General features: G+C 55.6%; 7 protein-coding genes across 7 annotated transcripts; 4 read left to right on the forward strand and 3 right to left on the reverse strand.

Annotated features, from left to right (window-relative positions):
* Positions 1-578: 578 nt before the first annotated feature.
* N657DRAFT_657110 (uncharacterized protein) lies at positions 579-1,338 on the reverse strand (the record flags this gene model as incomplete). Its single annotated transcript, XM_062794769.1, has 3 exons — positions 579-750; positions 822-948; positions 1,014-1,338. The coding sequence occupies 3 exons, from the start codon at positions 1,336-1,338 to the stop codon at positions 579-581; spliced, it is 624 nt and encodes a 207-aa protein (XP_062646020.1).
* A 474-nt stretch (positions 1,339-1,812) lies between these two features.
* Positions 1,813-2,918, forward strand: N657DRAFT_664859 (uncharacterized protein). The gene is made up of 2 exons (XM_062795263.1): positions 1,813-1,886; positions 1,954-2,918. The coding sequence occupies exons 1-2, from the start codon at positions 1,840-1,842 to the stop codon at positions 2,711-2,713; spliced, it is 807 nt and encodes a 268-aa protein (XP_062646021.1). The 5' UTR covers positions 1,813-1,839; the 3' UTR covers positions 2,714-2,918.
* A 120-nt stretch (positions 2,919-3,038) lies between these two features.
* On the reverse strand, positions 3,039-4,713 carry N657DRAFT_682051 (GLE1-domain-containing protein; the record flags this gene model as incomplete). The annotated part of the gene is made up of 2 exons (XM_062796451.1): positions 3,039-3,815; positions 3,874-4,713. 2 exons carry the CDS (start codon positions 4,711-4,713, stop codon positions 3,039-3,041), a joined length of 1,617 nt encoding a protein of 538 aa, XP_062646022.1.
* Positions 4,714-5,611: 898 nt separating this feature from the next.
* Positions 5,612-7,390, forward strand: N657DRAFT_576258 (MFS general substrate transporter; the record flags this gene model as incomplete). The annotated part of the gene is made up of 3 exons (XM_062789161.1): positions 5,612-5,781; positions 5,836-6,739; positions 6,794-7,390. The coding sequence occupies 3 exons, from the start codon at positions 5,612-5,614 to the stop codon at positions 7,388-7,390; spliced, it is 1,671 nt and encodes a 556-aa protein (XP_062646023.1).
* Positions 7,391-8,687: 1,297 nt separating this feature from the next.
* Positions 8,688-11,426, forward strand: N657DRAFT_657114 (uncharacterized protein; the record flags this gene model as incomplete). The annotated part of the gene is made up of 11 exons (XM_062794770.1): positions 8,688-8,722; positions 8,970-9,226; positions 9,352-9,449; positions 9,482-9,523; position 9,573; positions 9,682-10,032; positions 10,073-10,131; positions 10,211-10,394; positions 10,574-10,998; positions 11,048-11,212; positions 11,286-11,426. 11 exons carry the CDS (start codon positions 8,688-8,690, stop codon positions 11,424-11,426), a joined length of 1,758 nt encoding a protein of 585 aa, XP_062646024.1.
* Positions 11,427-13,488: 2,062 nt separating this feature from the next.
* On the reverse strand, positions 13,489-14,256 carry N657DRAFT_646935 (uncharacterized protein). The gene is made up of 3 exons (XM_062793214.1): positions 13,888-14,256; positions 13,648-13,759; positions 13,489-13,590 (listed from the first exon to the last, which is right to left on the reverse strand). The coding sequence occupies exons 1-3, from the start codon at positions 13,927-13,929 to the stop codon at positions 13,532-13,534; spliced, it is 213 nt and encodes a 70-aa protein (XP_062646025.1). The 5' UTR covers positions 13,930-14,256; the 3' UTR covers positions 13,489-13,531.
* Positions 14,257-14,926: 670 nt separating this feature from the next.
* On the forward strand, positions 14,927-16,424 carry N657DRAFT_646936 (phosphoglycerate mutase-like protein). The gene is made up of 3 exons (XM_062793215.1): positions 14,927-15,267; positions 15,326-15,544; positions 15,629-16,424. Exons 1-3 carry the CDS (start codon positions 15,181-15,183, stop codon positions 16,250-16,252), a joined length of 930 nt encoding a protein of 309 aa, XP_062646026.1. The 5' UTR covers positions 14,927-15,180; the 3' UTR covers positions 16,253-16,424.
* Positions 16,425-17,010: the final 586 nt, after the last annotated feature.

The following is a 17,010-nucleotide window of genomic DNA, read 5'->3' on the forward strand; positions in this document are numbered from 1 at the left end:
GGTGGTCTGGTGCTGTGGTGTTGAGAAGATAACTTGTTGAGTTCAGTGTTCTGCGTGGTGTTTGCCACAAAAAATTACACATAACCGAAACGGGGCCACTTGCAACTACCGAAGGGCACTGAACGAGAGACACCCGACCTTAATGCTGAATTCTTGTTCGTACACCACGACCCATATCTCGCCATATCCTACAGTTACACTTTATGCCAAGGACTTTTGATAGCCAACTTCATCCCGGTTCTGCCCTCTCGAAACGCGCAGCCACACCGCAATCACCGCCAGGATGATGCCGAAAAGAGCCACCTTAACCAAAAGTGGCCAGTCTTCTTCTTCAGTCTCAGCCGGAGGCGCTGGCTTCTTCTCTGTGACGGGCGCATCTTCCGGCGCATCTGGGCCTGGCAAGCGAAAACAAAGAATGAAAGATCAGCACATCATTTCCCAGGTCAGGCTTCTGGAACTCCAGCAACGAGAGTGCAACTGAAATCTTTATAACATGCGCATTCCGCCGGTGTATCTCGTTTATATCCACAAGAGGTGCAGACGGTGATGGGGGAGGAGGGCACACATTGTAGAGGAGCTTAAAGCTCAACGTGGATACCTTCAGGGGGAACCTCCAGCTCTCCGCTCTTGACGATCTTGACCGTCTTCGTGGGCTTGTCGCCCGGCTGGGTCTCGACGTTCTCAATCTTCTCCACGACATCGTAGCCTTCGAGGACCTCGCCGAAGACGACGTGGCGGCCATCGAGCCAGCTGTGTCAACCGTGTTAGCAGGTTCCTCCTTGTCTGGACGATGGCTTCCTTGTCGCAGCCGGGGTACTCACGATGTGACGACGGTGGTGATGAAGAATTGCGAGCCGTTGGTGTCCTTGCCCGCGTTGGCCATGGAGAGCAGGCCCTTCTTGGAGTGCTTAAGCTTGAAGTTCTCGTCGGGGAACTTGTCACCGTAAACTGCAGACACAGGTGTGAGCAGTTGGCGTTGGATCACGGTTGGAGAGGAGCTCGGGAATACGCACTGGACTTGCCACCGGTGCCGTCGCCCTTGGTGAAGTCGCCGCCCTGGATCATGAACTGCTTGATGACGCGGTGGAAGGTAGAACCCTCATAGCCAAACCCCTTCTCTCCCGTTGCCAGGGCACGGAAGTTCTCGGCCGTCTTGGGGACAGTCTTGCCGTAGAGACCCATGACGATACGTCCAAGGGGTTCGTCGCCGTGCTGGATGTCGAAATAGACCTTGTGGGTGATCTTGGGCCCCTTGGCGGCTTCAGCGGGCTGCGCAAACATCATGGTAGCGCCCACCATCAGCGAGGCGGCGAGAAAGAGCCGCTTGACGTTGAACATCTTGCCGGTTTAATGTCTGTCGGGTGTGTAGGCGTATGAGATAGAAGGGGAAATTGGTGACAGTCCCAAATCAATTGAATTGCAATGGGGGAATACCAATAAGGCCAGCGTCCAGCGGTTGTTGAAGCAACGTTTCAACTTGCCAGACACCCCATCCGTTTCTGACGGACAGGGCCCTCCTTCCAGATGCGGCACCAGAGTCGCAGGAAGCGACTTGTGGGGCCATGCAACAGTGTGGCTGCCAAGACCGACAAAATGGAAAGGTGTGCTTTTGCCGGACTGCAACACCCCTACCGTTGCCTTTAACAGCTCGAGGCGGAGATGTCGAAGCCGAGTTATCGCCAAGGCACCTCTTTGGCTGCAACGTCATCCTCCACGAACTCAGTATTGGATTGAACAATTCAGCATTCTCCCACAATATCAGGCGACATGCGCAGAGGTACAGGCTCTCACATGCCAGCGCCCGCCTCATAACGACATTCGACGACGGTGCGTGCGGTCATGATGTCCTCCACAAACGACGAGGACCCGTTCCTCCAAGCCCAACAGTGCGTTTCCATCCCTTGCAACAAAAAAGCAAACTCACCTGAGTTAACTCACCCACTCCCCTGCCAGAGACGTCCTCACCCAGCTCAAATTAGCCCGCTCCCTCTTCGCGTCCTACCTGCGCATTCGCTCGCTGACGACCTCGCCCACCTCCCCGGAACTCACGTCCGCCCGCGCCGACCTCCAGTCCGCGCTCGGCTCGCTCGCCGAGGACCTCGCCGACCTGGTCGAGTCGGTCCGAGTAGTCGAGTCTAACCCGGCCCAGTATGGCCTTTCGGCGGCCGAGGTGACGCGGCGCAAGCGCCTTGTGCAGGAGGTCGGCGGCGAGGTGGAGGCCATGCGCGAGGAGCTGGCCAGCAAGGTGTCGGCGTTCTCTACGGCGGGGGCCGCGGCCGCTGGTGGTGGTGGTGCTCCACGGCGGGGTCAGAGGAGTGGTGGTGGTGGTGGTGGCGGCGGGAATGAGTTACCGGACCCATCGTCATTTGCTATACCCGACGGGGAAGGAGGGGACAACGACTACGTTGCCGAGTTTGAGCGCGAACAGCAGCAGATGATGATGCGCGAGCAAGACGAGCATTTGGACGGGGTGTCCCAGACGGTGGGGAACCTGCGGCGGCAGGCCGATGATATGGGGCGGGAGCTGGAGGAGCAGGTCGAGATGCTGGATAACATGGAACAGCTGGCCGACCGGGTCGGGGGGAGGCTGCAGACGGGGATGGACAAACTGAAGTATGTCATGAGGAGGAATGAGGATCGATTGAGTAGTTGTTGTATTGGGGTTTTGATTGTCGTGTTGTTTATCCTGTTGATATTGCTATTGGCGTTGTGAGTCTATGCCGTCGGAGGGTGTATATACATAGGTCCAATGGGCTTGGGCGCAGCACATGCTAAGCTGCATAATACCGCGCGTCGATAGAACTGGGTTTCGCAACACGGCGCATGAGCTGATCTGCCTTGGTATTCTGATATCTTGGGGATCTACATCTTTCACAGCTGGGGATATATGCTGTCCGAGAACCATGGCATATGCGCTGACCGGTGTGACCATCTTCTCCCGAACTACAGTGTTGAGATGACCCGGCGTTGCGTCTCTATACCGAGCCATAAACGTATCAGCGCTTCTTCTGCCCTTTCGCGTACGCTGATGATGCAGCTTATCCAAGAACCAGGCCCGTGTCCCGCTTCAGCGACTGGGCCACAACCTCTAATGATATAACCGCGGCCGACCGATGTGGTGCCCTGGCAGGAAATTCGATCAAAGCCGTCCTCAGGGCGGCAAGGGCGGCCGTTCCGTAAAACTCGATGAACTTTTGCTCGTAGTTTTCCACCATCGACTTCAACACGATGCACTGCGTGTTGGATATCTCGGCGGACGGCGTGTTGACGATTCGCGCCATTGCCGTCCAGTATTCCCGGGGAGGAAACGGGTTGGTCTTCTTGGAATGGGCGAAGTTTCGGAGCGATATGGACGCAAACCCGGCGCCCAGCCCCGTCATGCGGTCCATGTGCTGCTGCTCCGGCACCCACCGGCCGTTGTCCTTCCACCATCCTAACCTCTGCCGCCCCTGCTCCGTCTTCTCGCTGCCACGGTAGCCGAAGAGCACCGGGCAGACTACCCTGAACTTTGCGAGCAATATGTCGATCAGGGACGCGCCGCGCCACAGAAATTCTGGCTCCGAGATGCACGCGGCGACGCAGACACCAACCGGGTCTGCGGTCTCTGGCCGGGGTCCGCCTTCGTTGATGAACTGCGATATGGCTGCTTTTGCGAAGATATTGATGAGATAGAGAAATATCGAGGGGAGTGTGTCGTTGTGTAAGGCCCCTTCTACCGGCTTCCTCGGCTCCAGGACGAAATTGCTAGGATCCATCATCTGCGACCGCACCTGGTTCGACAGGGCCTCGCGCATCAGTTTGACGATGTTGTTTTGCTGTGTGCGGATTGTAAGCAATGCCCGCGATTGAGCCCAGACATGGACGGCGTAATACCTGTGTCTTGTTTACCCCTGCGACCCCCATCGTCGGGGTCAGTTGCCCGACAGCTTTGCGCAGCTCTCGCCGCATGTCGCCCATTCTCACCTTCAAGACCGGATTCGTTTTCGCCTGGTCGGCCAAGCTTTTCCGTAGTAATTTTAGATTCTTGTGAATTACCAGGTATCTGTCGGGACCAGTTTGTGCCGGAGCCGGAACAGCTGACTGTGATGCCCCGGCATTTGGTGTGACACCGTTGGGCTGCGGCGTCGTGCTGATAGGACCATTGATACCCGGGACGGGGCTCGCCGGTTTCGCGGGTTCTGGTGCTTTACTAGGAATGGTTGCTGGAGCGTGGCTGTAAGCCTGTGTTGTCAAGGAGCCACCTTCTGGTTTATCTGAAGGCGCGGCGGACGCCGTTTCTTGCTTAGCCGCCCTTCCGTTGATCTGAGCCGGCGCGTTGCTGATCGATGGAGAGGCTGGCGTCTTTCCATTGAGTGTTGGCGCAACAGGTGGTTCGGGCTCTGGGAGTGGAGGCTCGATCTCGACCTTCTTTGCTTTGAGCGCGTTCAACCTCGCGCGTTCCGCGACGAGTCTCTCCTCAAGCGCGATCCTCTCCTCCTCTCTCCGTCGCTCTTCGAGGAGCCGTTGCCTCTCCTCCCGCAAAAGCTGTTCGCGGTACACCCTTTCTGCTTCCTCTCTGACCCTCTCATGCTCTTTCTTTGCTGCCTCCAGGAGCTGCCTATGCCGCGCCTCCGAGTTTCTGTCGTCGCCGAGGATTTCTTCGAGGACGGATCGTTGCGGGCTTCGACTTGTCCAATGGTTGCTTTGACGGCGCGAGGGAGACGAGCCTGCCATCATCGAATTCGTGGGTCTTTGATCCGAGTGGTGTTTATAAGGCCATGCTCTCACGCGGACATGGCAAGTCGCGGTTGTTGGCAGCGTCGCTCGGTGCAAGCGGTGGTGTACCCGTTTGTCGATTTAAAAGATGGGCATGGTTGCTACGCACACCCCTAGTTGCGTCCGTAATATAACACTGACCAAAATCAGACACTAGTGGCGTGCACCCTAACCCTTTGTTGGCTCTTGACATGGAAATTAACCAGGGGCCTCAACCTAGTTTACACAGTAACCTACCGATCATCCTCATAGCGCCAGGCGGCCCACACATCGGAGAGTGTCTCTGCTTTTCTGTGGGCTCCCATCAGTCATGCACAGTAGACTCTGTCGACGTCACCTCAGTTATAATTCCGGAACGACGCCAATCACTCGTAAGAAGATTCTACGATGTACGTTCGTACGTTGTCTACCTGAGTGCCGGAGTGCGATGCATGTGTGGCTTGTAGGGAGGCACCTACGGAGGTCTTTTTCATGTCATCAACTGGCATTTTTATCAAGAATATAGTTAGCCCACTTGTCAGTATCATTAATCGGCCGGCTTATTGAGAGTCTACAGGTTGTGCAGCCTAGGATTGGGTGGAGTGTTTTCTCTACGTGTAGATTCTGGATCGCCCCTGATTTCGCAGAGCTCCGACCTCGGCCCACAATTTTTCTGCAGGTTTAAGTTAATCCAGACCTGCAAAGAAAACCATGTGAGTTGAGAGTTTATTGAACTTTCAAGTCAACATCCGTCTTTCCGCCACTGGAACCCCCCATCAACCTCACTAACCTGCACCTGTCCTTTTCTTTGTCTCAGATAACACACGTGGCCAGAACAGACTATTAGCAGGCGCCTCCATTGCTTCTCAGTCCCAGTATGGCTCACGATCCGGGTCCGTCTCAGGACGGCGACAAGACGGCCCATGTGCTCACGTCTGATAGCACAGCGCGACAAAATGGAGGAGAACAAGGCATTAGCAACCAGGCCAGCACCAGCCGCACACCCATCCACGAGTACGACATTGACCGGGTCGAGAAGGTCTACCGGTGCGTACACCAAATCCCGTCCCTCCTTACGTGCTATTACTGACCCTGTCCTAGCAAACTCGACCTGCGCATCATCCCCGCCTTCTGGGCGCTCTACTTCCTCAGCTCAGCCATCCGCTCCAACATCGGCATCGCCCAAACCATGAACACGGCCGCGGGGCACGACCTGGCCTCGGTCCTGCGCCTGACCCCACGCGACACATCCACCGCCCTGGCCTTGTTCTACGTGTCGTACGTTCTCTTCGACCTACCCTCCAACCTCGTCATGAGCAAGTTGTCGCCGCGCGTTTGGATGGCGCGCATCGTCATCGCCGTGGGCGTCGTGGGCACGTGCTTTGCGGCGGTCAACGACGCTTGGAGTCTCAAGCTGTTGAGGTTCTTGCTGGGCGTCGTCATCGCCGGCATGTGGCCTGGCATGGCGTACTATTTGACGCTGTTTTACCCGCCGTCGAGAACGGGGAAGCGGATCGGCATGTACTTCACCGCGTCACAAGTCTCGGCGGCCGTGGTCGGGCTGGTGTCGGCGGGCTTCCAGCAGATGGATGGGCTGCGCGGGCTGGTTGGGTTCCGGTGGATGTTTTTGGTGTATGGCCTGTGCGGGGTCGTGCTGGGCATCGCATTGCTGTGGTGGCTGCCTGATCGGCCGCTGGCGCCGGGCGAGGAGAGGATTAGGAGCTGGTACTCGAGATGGCTGCCGGCGAGCCCAGAGGCGCTGAAGGGGGAAGATGCCGTGGTGCACTATCATGACCTGAGGAGGGTCTATCATGCGCGGCCGTGGAACTTGAGGGATCTGTGGCATGTGCTGATCGATTGGCGGCTGTGGCCCCTGGTGCTGATGTACTTTGGGGTTGTCGGCGTCGGCATCGGCACCCAGCTGTACGGGAATGTCATTATCTCATCCATTAACCCCCAGTTCACGGGCGTCCAAATCAGCTTACTGTTTGCGCCAATCTGGATGGTGAGTTTTCGCCACATGCTCGGGACTTGGGGAAAGTCATACTGACTTGAACAGATGGACTTTTGCGCGATCCTCCTAGTCACCCCTATTTCCGATCGATTCCACCGCCACCGAGCTCTGTTCTTCTCCGCTGCCGTCTGTATCCAGATAGCTGGCCTTCTCACCGTCACGTTCGCGCTGTCCAACCCCTGGGCTAGATATGGCGGCTTGCTCATGGTTGGGTTCGGCCTCGGACCGACCGTCCCCATCTGCATGACATGGACCAATGAGATCTTCCAGCGCCGCCACCGCGAGGTCGGGGTGGCGGCTGCTTCGGCCCTTGTCTCGGGCCTGGGTAATCTCGGCAGCATCACGACGACGTACGCCCTGTACACAGGCTGGCCAGAGGACGCTGTCAAGGGACCACACCAATACCGAAAGAGCAACTTCACCATGATTGGCATTCTCTGCCTGAGCATCACCAGCAGCTTCGTCATGACTGTCCTTCTCCAGATTTTTGGAAGCGAGCCTAGTCACAAGATCACCAGCAGCGGTAGCTCGGCGACCGAGTCGGACGAGTACCTGGATGGTGCAGCTCGGAGAGAGGTCCACCAGCGTGGGTTTAGGCGGATGTGGTGGAACAAGTCATCCAAGTCATCTCCGGACGCTTGAGGGGCGCGGGGGACCAGGAGGGCAGGACGAGCCCGCGGCCCATCACACGACAACCAGCACCGCCGTCCTGCCAGAGAGCTGCTTCGGGCAGCGCAAACTGCTCCCAACAATGCACATTTTCACTTCTCAACGCTCATTCCACAGCCTTTTTCGACTCTTTCAAAGGATTGGAAAACAAACGAAAAATAGTCGGTAATATCCAGATCCGGGGACCACCAAGGACCGTGCCGGTGCGCCGTCGCTGGACAGAATGGAAGAAGATGTCTTGGGAAACCCTGCTCCGGGGCCCAGGCCGGGAGCAGCGACAATGCTTCTTGCGCTATTGCTCTCTCGGCCTGGCTGATCTGGGTTCCTTTGATAAAAAAGGAGGGAGAGGGCGGCTGTTTTATCTCTTTTTTTCGTTTGGTCGCTTTTTTTATCCTCTTTTTATCTTTTTTTCTTTGACTTTGATGATACCCCATCCGTGTTTTTGATACGCTGTCGCAATGTCCGAAGGCTTTTTGGATTCCGGAACTTAGATATCAGGGCTCAATACTTCGACAGCGAAAGTGCTGCTACGCCATCGCTGGGACGGCGTGTCGGGACTGAGGCGTCGGGCGGCGACAATGCTGTTGCGCTATCGCTTTGCCGGCCTCGTGGGCGTTGTTGGCTTTTTGGGATCTTTCTCTTTGCGACTTTTCTGCCCTCCTCTGGGATGTCCTGAGAGTGGGCGTGGATGAAAGGGTACTGGTCGATCATTGTACCGTTCTGGACGAGTACCTTATATACGATGCTCTGGATGGAATTGAGTCTTTACCCTCCACATTTACATTTTCTCATTTGACCTTCGATGACAGCCTGGAGCGTTAACAAACCAAGCGTCAACACTTCCAAGCTCGATATTGCCGCCTAGCACAATCCACCATCCCATAGCTGCACAGCCGCCGGATCGCCACGAGCGTTAAGAAGTGTGTGGTGAGGTGAGGCTCTGCAACAATGCAACCCCTCCGCACACGCACTTGGCAGATTTCAGATACAATCAAATCCTGCTTTGTTAGCGCGGATCTTATGAAAGACAGCACTGTGGTTTTCACCGTCTTTTTTTCTTCCTCTTTTCTCTCTCTCTCTCTCGCTCTCGCTCTCTCTCTTTCCTTTTCTTTTCTTTTTTTATTTACATTTTCTGTCTTTTCCATACTTCTCTTCTTTTTCCTTCATACTTTGTTGCCTCCCATGTACTCCCTTCTGTTTTTCTATTTCTTCTACTTTTCTTCCGTTCTTTTGTTTCCTCCCTTTTTCTTTTTGTTGGAACTGGGCCGCCATGTGCCACGCTAACAAACACACCAGGGTTGGATTGTAACACGGAGGGATCAATTTCCATTCATGAGACGCACGGCTTTGCGTCCTTCACCTCGAAGCCACAGCCGTCTGTTCACAAGCCTATTCTATAAGCTTCACAACTCAGCTACTGTTCGGGACTCCAATCAGAACCTCGAGGGAGCAAAGATGGAAGACGGGCGCAGGCCAGGAGAAAACGATCAGAAATGGAAGCAATACTGGCAGAAGCTCGCTTCCCGAGTCCCTCCAGATAATTATCCAATAGTGCCGAGCTCAGTGTGTTGCTGCAACAACCCGTTTCAGAGTTTGCCCGAGGCGACCTGCGAAACCCAATCCAGGTCCGCCTCCCGGGGCTCTGCCGCGTTTGCTACAATCTGGATCCTTATGCGGCGCCACAGGACCGCCCCGGCGAAGACGGCCCGCCGCCATGGGCTAGAGCTGAGTATACAATCCGTCCCGGGACGCCAATCGCGAATATCAAAGTCGACGAGTCACCGGAGCTGCTCGAGTCATACGGCGCGGGTGCCTCACCTGCTCCATGATTCCTCTGTCACTCAACAAGGTCTCTCCCGGCTGGGAAGTGGGAGAATCATTCATACACCTCTTTCTGGCTCCCAACCTTCCTTAGATAATGAGCTTGCAATGAGGCACAATTCCGACTCTGAGGACAGCAATGCAATCGCTGCTCGATCTCGGACTAGTGCGGCCCGAGGGTTCAACCGTGAACTGGGAGATCGAGATCGCAGTGAGCGATGAAAGGAGGCCCGAGCCGCAGAGATAGAGATCTACAGACAGAACATTGCCCTTGAGCAGGAAACAGTCGGCAGGACGTTTTGAGCTCTTGCCTGTCTTGACTCACACAAACTAGGGTTTGTTGACAAGCGCATTCTCGCAGACCTCGTCTTGGGAGAGCTCATCAGGGACATCGGCACCGCTACCCCTGCCTCGTGGCATGCCGGCTCGCTCGAGTGCTACAGGTAACAAGTTGGTTGAATCTGACATCGAGACATACATGCTACACCCCAAGTGCTCACGACCAGGCCATCTGCCGAAGTTGCCGGACCGCGTCATCTGGGTGAAAGCGCCCTCGAGTGAGACGCCTAGCGGCATCCGGCTGGCTGAAACCCAAATGCACAGGACGAAGCGAGCCCCCTACCTGACGCTGAGCTACTGCTGGGGCCCCGTCTCGCCCTTGACGTTCCTGACCGACGCATCTACTCTTGAAGCGCGTAAGGCGGGCATTGCCTACGCGGATCTGCCACCGCTCTTTCAGAACGCCGTCGACCTTGCAATACTCCTTGGCATTGAATATGTCGGATCGACCAGCTGTGCATCGTCCAGGGGTCGAGCACTAATTTCGCGCGGCAGGCTCCAAGATGGGAACCATTTACGGCAACGCCACGCTGACCATCTGCTCTGCTTCGGCTGTGCGTTGTAAGCCCCTGAAAGAAACAAACATGACCTAACTAAGGTAGCTTGACTGACTTATTTCAGATAACATGCTAGACTTCTGAGAGCGACCGCAATCCCGTCGACCGAGTCCCGAGATGGAGCACGTACGACATCATCAGGGACGCTAGCATAGGCAGATTCCCCTTTCAGGTCCGTCGGCGGTCGCAACGTTTGGGAATGGAGGCTCGGGGCGGTGATTACGGCAAGTATCAAAACGAGCGTGGATATGGCAAGAGCAGTAGGTCTTCCCGGTCGTAACTCTATCGAGAGCCCCCTGGGTCTCCCTTTCAGGGTCTGGAGCCAAGAGTCGAATGGGTTGCTAACCCGAAGTCCATTCTGCAGGATGTTGTCAGCGCGCACGTCTTCTTCACCCAATTCGCCCTTAAGTTCGAATGCCACGCCCACCCGGTTGGGAAGGCTTCGGCGAGGGTATGACAAGCCCGGCGTGGAGCGCCCAACTCGACAACGTCACCCACAGGACGCGGATGGACATGGTGGAAGAGTACACGCAACGGGCCATTACGCGCCCGTCGGACCGGCTGCCGGCCATGGCGGCCATCATGCGGCGGATCGCCAAAGCACGCGGCTGGTCGCCGCTGTACGGCATGTGGGCAGACGCTCCGGTGGACAGCCTCGGGTGGCGAGCCAAGAAGTGGGATGGCCCCGTATCCAGGCATCTTCGTAGGGTGCATCCGGGCTTCTACGCGCCGACTTGGAGCTGGGCTAGCGTCGAGGGCCCGGTCTCGTATCTGAACGTCAAGCGGACGGACCCCCACGATCTCGCGGTTGCCGACCTCGAGGTGGGAAAGTGGGATGCCGCGGTCATCACCGTCAACGGCCGCGTCATTGACAGAGATCAGTTGGGAGGTAACCGAGAGCCCTTGGACAGAGGACGGTGAACTTAGACAAAGCAGCTCTGGGAAGAACATCTTTGACTACCGCTATGCCATACCGGGTCTGGCGCGAACAGGGAATTCCGATGGCGCCATGCCCATCACCGCCGACGTCGCCTTACAACCGTGGACGGGTGTCGTCAACGGCGAGAACGCCTCGACCGTTATCCACATCCCCATGGAGAGCCGTGGCCGGAAAAGTCGTGGTTCGGCAACTGTCTGTGTCTGATGTCCAGAGGCAGACGCTGAGGTGTCTTGTTCTTGTCTTGGGCCGATTACCACGTATACCAAGGGCTTGGGAACGCATCGCCACGGTTGCTGGGCCTGAGACAGTTGCCTTTGACCTCGCTGAGAAAATTGTTCTCGACATTGCTTGACTCCCCTTCTTGCCAGAACAAGTTTCAACCGCCACCAGGAGAACCAGGCCGCCATGGGCCGCTACTGGCTCCGACCGAGGAGGAAGAGGCCCAGTGGCGCGCCGAGGCCGAGAGGAGGGCCGTGGGGAGGCTGAGAGGTACCACAACGAGGTTGATATTGCTGTCTACAACTGTCCACAAGTACATACGACCATAGACGGTAGAGAACTCGGGATCCCGTCCGCTCTCCCTTAGATAAGCTACCGATCGCGGAACTAGTAGTTGGGTCGGTGACGACCAGCGAATCCTCCGTGTTGTATGTTTTTGCTTGGTTCTACTTTCTGATAGTAGGAACAAAAAATGCCAAATCATTTTGCCACAACTTACTCTGAGTCCGTTGTGATCTGTGCAGTTACTCAGAGTAGCTTGGTAGGGAACTCAGCTGTACTGGTACCTTCCCCACGTGCGGCCAAACTGGGCTCCAAGGAGAGGGATGTGCAGACATCATGAGTGCGCGGCCCCGGGTTGTTTGATCATTGGTCTGACGTACCTTCCCGGAACTGGGTCACGAGACGACGACCGCCTTATCAGGCAGCAGCAAGATCTCTGAAACACCCAAAACTTCCCGTATGCAATGAACTTGGCTTATTCTGCCCCACCTTGCTGTGCGAAATTTGCCGGGATCGGATCAGCGATGCCGTGGATAAAGGGCCGGGTTGGGACCAGGAGAGAATAGAGTACCGTCGCTACAAGCTCTACGATACACCAGACGAGTTAGGCAGAGGCGTTGTCGCGGGATGCTACATATTCGGACGGTCTGGACACACGCAGCAGGCCCGCAAGGCCACAACTCGGTGTCTGGAGATTGATGCCTCAGCGAAAACCTACCGCTCCAGTTCGAGGTCTCATTCAACCAGTATTGGGGCTGGGGCGTACGGGGAAAATCGGGTTCGATCAAGATACAGCTCCTGCTTACAGGATCCATAGCAGGGCTCACGGGGTTCACTGGCAGATTCATACTCAACCCGAATCCAGAGGATGTGGCAAACGTATACGCCTCCCTCGGCCCGGACAGAACAATCGACGATACCGATACCTGAATCTCAACGGCTGCATCAGCGAAGTTGTGGGCGCATTGGTTGCGGGACTGCTCGGAGCCCCATGACTATTGTCGGGAACTGGGAGCTAAACTGCCACAATTCCCTCTCAACAGCCTCATCGAGATCCTGGGCGACCGGAGTGAAACGGACATCCGCTGGCGGCTTGCTCTGCGCGAAGACATATGGCGACATCCCTTATCTTACCCTGAGCCACTGCTGGGGATCTTTCCAACCTTACGTCTCGACTGAGAAATACCTGGACTTCTTACGGCCATCCTCCAGTTCGCAGCTCCTGAAGACCTACCGAGACGCCTTGGACATAACATTGTCGCTCGGATTCCGATACCTTAGGTCGACTCTTCATGCATCATTCAGGATAATAACAATGACCGGCGAGCCCGATTTTCGATGATGTGGACCATCTACAAATGTTCAGAATGCAACACCGCCGCGACATAGGCCTCGGATGACAATGGTGGCTGCTTCGCGCTGAGGGAGGAATAGATCACGAAGCCTACAACGATCGTCTTGGATTCCATCAACGGCGATTACGAAGGACTGACCATGTATTGAATCGAATATGAATCTCGTTAAAGCGAGGATGTGGTCCAGGCTCCTCTGGACTCGCGGTGCTGGGTTGTCCAGGAGCGATATACTGCCAGGAAACAAGTCAATTTCGCCCGCAGCGAGGTATACTGGGAATGCCCAGAACTTGTTACTTCGGAGCATCTTCCCACCGGGATTCCAACGGAGAGCCTGGTCTGCGTTTCCAGGTTTTTCCCCACCAAGCCACGCCTCAACTGCACAGCCGGGGGAGACTCTCGCAAAGAATGGCCCGACTGATCCAGTATTACTCGCGTTGCAGTCAGTCCGACAACCTGATTGCTCTTCCCGGCTTGGCCGCAGAGATGAGGAATGCCACGAACGACGTATACCTCGCTGGGCTCTGGCAAAGCGATCTCCAACGACAGCTTTGCTGGTGTTCGGATTTCGCCAATTGCTCCAGGATAGCAACACTCCTGGGTCCTACATGGTCTTGGGTGAGCCTGGATGGATCAGTGATAGTTGATCCACGCCATTATGAAGTCAGTGGTAAGACTCAGGACCCCGGCGGTCCTAATTCATCAGCTGATTACATACAGATATTGGATGTCTCGTGTCACGGGTCGTGACAGTGTGAGGTTCATGTGCGCAACTCCTGGTTCGACTGGACAGTTCGAACCACGGTCCCTCTTTTGAGGGTGTTACGCAGTGGTCAGTTGCGCCCACCCGTGACATCTCGTCCCATTCAGAAGGCCCATCCGGGTTGCACAGCTTTACCAAGTTGAAGTTGACCGTACGAGGCATTTCATTGTGGGCTCGAAATGTTGATGGTATTCCAGGTCCCACTTCAAACTCTTCGACAAAGGTTCTGGTAAAGACATTCAACCCGAAGTTCTCAACCGACGCTAATACGGAGTTTACCTTCTAAACTTATAGTAGACTCTGTTGTAAGCCTCTATAATCAAGTGCCCTATAGTAGTTCCTCCCTCCCCTAGCCCAACTCCTATTTATAGGGCCTTTTTGTATAGCCGTTCCTTAAAGTCAGCCAACCGTTTGTTGAGGTAGAGGTTCATCAGTGGCACTCAGGCCTCTGTTTCTAAGCACCTAGTAGGGGCCGTTTTATAGGCCTCTACTACTATACGAAGGCTCCTGTTCTGAGCTTTGGACGAGGCCTTTAAAATCGACGTATTCAAAGGCTACTTCGAGCTCTACTGGGACGAGAATGCTAGGCGCGATCTTAAGAGGTGGCGAAAACTCCGAGAAGAACGGTACTTAATCCGCCTTTTCATGTGGGTGGATGAGCTCTTAACGGAAATGCAGGGTTAGTGTTGAGGGAGGTACAGGTTCAGAACCCGCACTTTCAGCAGGATAATGCTCGGGTGCACACTTCAGCATCCTCGACCGAGTGGCTCCTGAACTCCGCAATTGAGGTCCTCGAAGACTGGCCTGCTCACAGCCCAGATCTTAACCCAATTGAGCATATGTGGGCTCTGTTGAAACGGAAAATGAAGCAGGAATATCAACATATCTGGTCCCTCAAGAAAAACCAGCTGGATGTTGCTGAGTTTACCCGATGTCTTCGGCGTTGTTGGTGGTCGATTGACCAAGCTCAGATTGACAGGCTGATCGACTCGATGCCCCGGCGATTGGCTCCAGTCAAGAAAGCCAGGGGTTGGTATACAAAATATTGATGGCTGGGACCAGGGCTTCAAACTGTGTATATTTGTATTGCTAGAAATTAAGGTGGTGGAACGCTACGCAAGATAGGTATCTTGGTCATGATGTCAAAAAATGTGTGGCGGGTATGGTTGATGCGGGGTCTCGCAGACTTTTGGACCCCCACTGTACCTTCCTCGATATGCAAGTCTGAGAGGCCAAGCTTCTCAGAGATCAATCACACATCACCGTGGAGGATTGACGATTCATATCTTTGAAAGTCCGATTTGGGATGCCAAGAGCTGCAGTGAGTGTCTCGGACTTCGACTTCAAAATGCGCAACGTCCCCGCACCACGCATTGAGGACTCTTTCTCATGCAAGACTTGGAGGACGCTCACCGCCCTGTACAGTCTAGCCTGACGTGGCTGCCACAGTTCCGTTGTTCCGCAGTTTGCTCTGTCCCAGACTTCAAACCATGACCTTAAGGAAATCAAAGTTGAAATACACGGCCGTCACGGGGTTCTTCGAGCACGATACGCAACCAGGCCCGCCATTTCTGGCCGTGAGTTCTCACTGCTCGTCCACAACCGCCCGCCGGGTTTCGCTGACGTCCATGACAGACAACCTTACCAGGGCTTGGGTTGATCGACCGGGTATATGAGACGGATGGTAAATTCGATCCCCAGCGCCAGAAGGCAGCCTGGGAGCGGTTCGCGCGCTACCTTGACCATTTGAACAGGCCAGGCAGCCGGGCTGTGTACAAGCTTCTATATGCGGCTCGTCACGGCCAGGGCTACCACAACGTCATGGAGGCAGAGATCGGGACGGTTTTGTGGGAGGTACAGTCTCTTTCCGTAACTTCAGTGCCAGTGCTTGATTAACTACCTTACGATATGCTAATATCATCCATCCGTTCCGAGCAGTCACACTGGGCAAAACTAGTTGGCAACGAGAATATGACCTGGGCAGACGCTCGTCTGACCGCAGTCGGCATACGCCAGGCCGAGGACATGAAAGCCTTCTGGGCAGACGCCGCCGTCAACCTAAAACTACCATTGCCCTACCGGCACTACGCAAGCCCCCTTGCCCGCTGCCTGGAGACCTGCGAGAGAGCTTTTGCAGACCTAAAGCTGCCATGCGCCGCCGGCGAGGTACCGCCATTCGAACCTCGCGTCAAGGAGCTCCTTCGGGAGCGACTGGGAATCCATACGTGCGACCGCCGTCACACCCGGTCTTGGATACGAACCAACTTTCCGCAATTCTCGCTCGAGCCCGGCTTTGCAGAGGAGGATGAGCTGTGGTGTCTTGATGTGCGTGAGACGCCGGAGGAACATGCGGATCGGGTCGAGGCCTTCCTGGATGACGTGTTCTCGCACGACGTTGTGCCCATCATCTCGGTCACCGCCCACTGTGGGACGTTTGAGGTGTTGTGTCATCTGATCGGCCATCCCACGGTCAAGTCCGCGCCGGGGTCTATTGTTCCGTTTCTAATCAAGGCTGAGGCTGTTCTTGACGAGGAAAGCGTTGACGGGACTGCTAGCGCTTAGCAGATCTGCTGCTTATTTTGGAAGACACGCGGAACATTCTAGTTGAAGTCCGTGACCACCCGTTTGTATTCTAGCAAATTTACCCGTCACTCAGATCAAGAACTTGTCTCTACTACCCTAAGTTCGACGGTCAGACAGGGTAGAGAATCAACCCTCAAGCGTTAAGTCACCGCCGTAGCCTTGCTGCTACCACCCCACGTCTGTTCTCTGCGTGGGCCCCCAAGCCAGAAGAAACCCTCTTCCTAGCTCCAGACGAGACTCTCTCGTTCAAGTGGTAAACGGCTTTCTCCTCCTCCGACGCCGCCTTCTACGCCAGACTAACGGGCAAGACTTTTTCCAGGCGCCGCCCATGAAGGAGGCCTTCGAAGTTCTAATCACTCTTAGGGTATCCGTACGACCGTACCCGGAGTTGATCGTCTCGACCGACGCAAAGGACATGGGAGCTCTTCATCTACTTTTGTGTCATTGACCCGCAGGGCAACAAAACTCGTATTCCGCCTCAACCACGACGAGCCCGCCATGTCCTTTGTCCGGACCTGGTTCCGTCTGTCCCACCGGACGCTTTCCGTTAGTAGCAGCAGCAGCAGCAGCAGCAAGTCGACGCCCAACCGGCCTGTCCCGGAGCAGATGAGGTTGGCGCCGGTCGGCAAGAACCAGTACTACGATGTCAAGACCCCCATGCCGCCAACCTCCATGATCTTCGCGTTGAGCCAGGCCACAGGCTCGCGGTCGCGCTGTGCGCCTACGACGAGGACGAG

This window comes from Parathielavia appendiculata (genome assembly GCF_033297405.1).
Source record: "Parathielavia appendiculata strain CBS 731.68 unplaced genomic scaffold N657scaffold_9, whole genome shotgun sequence".
In the NCBI taxonomy this organism is placed as follows: Eukaryota; Fungi; Ascomycota; class Sordariomycetes; order Sordariales; family Chaetomiaceae; genus Parathielavia; species Parathielavia appendiculata.